General features: G+C 57.4%; 1 protein-coding gene across 1 annotated transcript; it reads left to right on the forward strand.

The window, feature by feature from the left end:
• Window positions 1-804: 804 nt before the first annotated feature.
• Window positions 805-2,618, forward strand: SIX6 (SIX homeobox 6; the record flags this gene model as incomplete). Its single annotated transcript, XM_081049013.1, has 2 exons — window positions 805-1,376; window positions 2,450-2,618. 2 exons carry the CDS (start codon window positions 805-807, stop codon window positions 2,616-2,618), a joined length of 741 nt encoding a protein of 246 aa, XP_080905139.1.
• Window positions 2,619-3,235: the final 617 nt, after the last annotated feature.

The raw sequence follows: 3,235 nt of genomic DNA on the forward strand, positions 1-3,235 counted from the left end.
TCCCGTTCCTTCTGCTTCAGATTCGCAGCCCACTCGGCTGCTCTGGCAGCTGGAAAAGGAGGAAAGCCATGCAGGGATGGTGAAATAAGGTGATCCGCTTCCCCTCCCTCCCCATTAGTGCGCTGCTTGCACGGTTTGCTGTTTGGGGACAACTAAACTTGGCGAATTCTTGGAGGATTTCGTTTTGGCCCAGTCCTTTTTGTCCTCTGGAGACCTCTTGTCCCAGGCAGCGTATCTCCCAAAGTGGATTCCTGTCACATCATTGCCTCATTTGGGGGTGGGGAGCGTGGGGGAGGACCGAAGAACGAGGCTGGGGTTGAAACACTGCTGCTCTCGCTTCTCTTTTTCGCCCAGCCGCTGGCAAGTTGTTTCCTCCTCCAGGTTCTGCAAAATCCTGAGGAAAAGTCCACCAGTGAACGGCGGGCGCTGTCGAGAGCGGGGAGGTGCTGAAATGTCCCAGACATCCTGGTCGCAGTCTTGATTGGCAGAGCCGGCCAGTGACTGACAGGGGGTCTCCATGGCGCCCGTGCCGCCAATCCGCCCACCCCAGTAGAGGCGCCCGCTCGCCCGCCTTCGTGCCCTAACGGTGCCGAGCCGAAACTGAGCCGCGGAGCCGCACCTCCTCCAATCCCTCCCGCTTTCTCGCTCCCCGCGGTTGTGCCTCCACCGCCGCCCCAGCTGTGCGTCCGGGCTGCCCAGAGCTGCCTCACCGAGAAGAGCCTAGCGCACCCGACCGGGCCCGTGGGCATCTGCTGCGTGTCCCGCTCCGGGCTCAGTGGTCCAGCCGCCGCAGGCGCTGCCTCGATGTTCCAGCTGCCCATCTTGAATTTCAGCCCCCAGCAAGTGGCGGGGGTATGCGAGACTCTTGAGGAAAGCGGAGACGTGGAGCGCCTGGGTCGCTTCCTCTGGTCGCTGCCGGTGGCCCCTGCGGCCTGCGAGGCCCTCAACAAGAATGAATCCGTGCTGCGCGCGAGAGCCATCGTGGCCTTCCACGGTGGCAACTACCGCGAGCTCTACCATATCCTAGAAAACCACAAGTTCACCAAGGAGTCGCACGCCAAGCTTCAGGCTCTGTGGCTTGAAGCGCATTACCAGGAGGCTGAGAAGCTGCGTGGACGGCCCCTGGGGCCCGTGGATAAGTACCGCGTGAGGAAGAAGTTCCCGCTGCCGCGCACCATTTGGGATGGCGAACAGAAGACACACTGCTTCAAGGAGCGCACGCGGCACCTGCTACGGGAATGGTACCTGCAGGACCCGTACCCCAACCCCAGCAAAAAGCGTGAGCTCGCCCAGGCAACTGGACTGACCCCTACGCAGGTGGGCAACTGGTTCAAAAACCGCCGACAAAGGGACCGGGCAGCTGCCGCAAAGAACAGGTGGGTACCTAGAGCCTCCTCGCCCTGCGCTCACCCGGCAGGGGGCGGGAGACCGCACCCTGGGCGCTCTTACCCTGGGCCCGGCGACTTGGATTCAGCAGAGTTAGGAGCGCGGTCTGTCTTCGGTTATGAGCCCCTGGGATTCTGGGCAGAGGTTTCCTTCCGGGCTCTGGTTCCCCACCCTCTTTTTCTGGGCGCCTGGGGGGGATCTCGCCAGCAGCTGGTTGCAGTCACCAAATCAAGCCTGCTTTGGGAGGGGATAAGAAAATTAAAATCCCAGGAACAATTAGGGACTCCAAGGCCCGAAACTAATTCTTGTCAGCCTTGGCCCAGACTCTTGTTACTACGTGAAGCCCGCTTATTAGTAGCAATGTGGCAGTTTATTGTCATTTTTAAAGCCCAGATGCATCCTTTTCTGATGCTATGAAAACAGTTTTCAATGGACTTACGTTTCTAAGAAGTGGGAAATGGAGTTCTCTTCCACTCGTGGGAAGCCCAATCACAAAACAGCAAACTAGTTGGCTGTGCCTTTTCATTCCCCAGCGTGTGGATCTCGATTAGACAAACAATTTGACCAAGAACTCAGCATCTTCCCCAAGGCCCAAATGCTCCCTGGAGCCCCCAGGCATCTCCTTTTGCGGTAAGCTTTGGGCCAGCCAGGCCTCAGGGACACTGACACAGGTGTCTGCCCCAAGCAGACACATGCTGGGAAGGGATCCCCTGTCCCAGAGCCTACTCTGTCCTTGTCACCCATACTTCATTTATCCTGACGGTATTGTAAATCTCTCAAAGGTGGCCAACAACCGGAAATGACCCTGCAAGCCCAACATCCCGATGACCGGAGAGACTGGGAGCGGAGAAAGGACTCTGAAGGCGGGAGGGGGGAGAGCAACTGCAGGGCTCTGAGGAGGGGCCTCTGCGGAGTACTGCGGGGCTTCTGTTGCCTCACCCTACCGGCTTGAACTGTCCGGGTTTGAGAGAGCCGCTGACCGCTGGGCTTAAAGGATGCGGACCAGTGGGTAACGGGAGGCTATGTTACACGCTGTGACTCATGTTTCTTTCCTTCCCTGTAGACTCCAGCAGCAAGTCCTGTCGCAGAGCTCCGGGCGGGCTCTAAGAGCCGAGGAAGAGGGCACGCCCGAGGTGCTGGGCGCCGTCTCCAGCCCGGCCGCCAGTCTATCTAGTAAGGCAGCCACTTCGGCCATCTCCATCACGTCTAGCGACAGCGAGTGCGACATCTGAGCTGCCCACCCAGCACGCTCAGAAACAGAATCCGGTGTACAAAACGAGAAAAACAAAATGAAGGAAGGAGGAAAGATGAAAGACCAAGCAAACCCAGTGCTTTCGAAGCCAGGTGGCCAGGAGCTCGGGATGAGGGACCCGCGAGCTCGGGTTGCCGTGTCCGCCCGGTGGCCCGCGCGGCTCCACTGGCGCCCCCCCACCCCGGCCTCTACTGCAGGGGCCCACGGTGAGGCCCGACCCAGCGCCACGTTCTTCTTGCTTTGCTTTTTCCCAAGGATTTTGCTGCAAGGATGCCTCCGGAACCCGAACTGCACGCTGAGCGCCTGCCTGAATCTCCCGTGGGTATTTCACGTCGAAAGGACGCTATTATATATGTATAACTTTTGCTTTAAAGTTTTTTAAACAAAACATATATATACTGTTTATTTACTTATTTAAGAGACTGCCATGGTAGGTTTCTCTGTATCTTGGGAACTTGCTGTTTCTAAAGGCGCAGGGTGGAGCTGAGGGGTTTGTATGGAGAAGCCAAACAATAAAAACCTGGTGAGCAACCTTTCTTAATTAAGGGAGCTGCTCTCAGATTCCTTTAAAAAAAAAAAAAAGACGTTCTATTCACC

The sequence above is a fragment of the Rhinolophus hipposideros genome, assembly GCF_964194185.1.
Source record: "Rhinolophus hipposideros genome assembly, chromosome: 5".
Lineage (NCBI taxonomy): Eukaryota > Metazoa > Chordata > Mammalia > Chiroptera > Rhinolophidae > Rhinolophus > Rhinolophus hipposideros.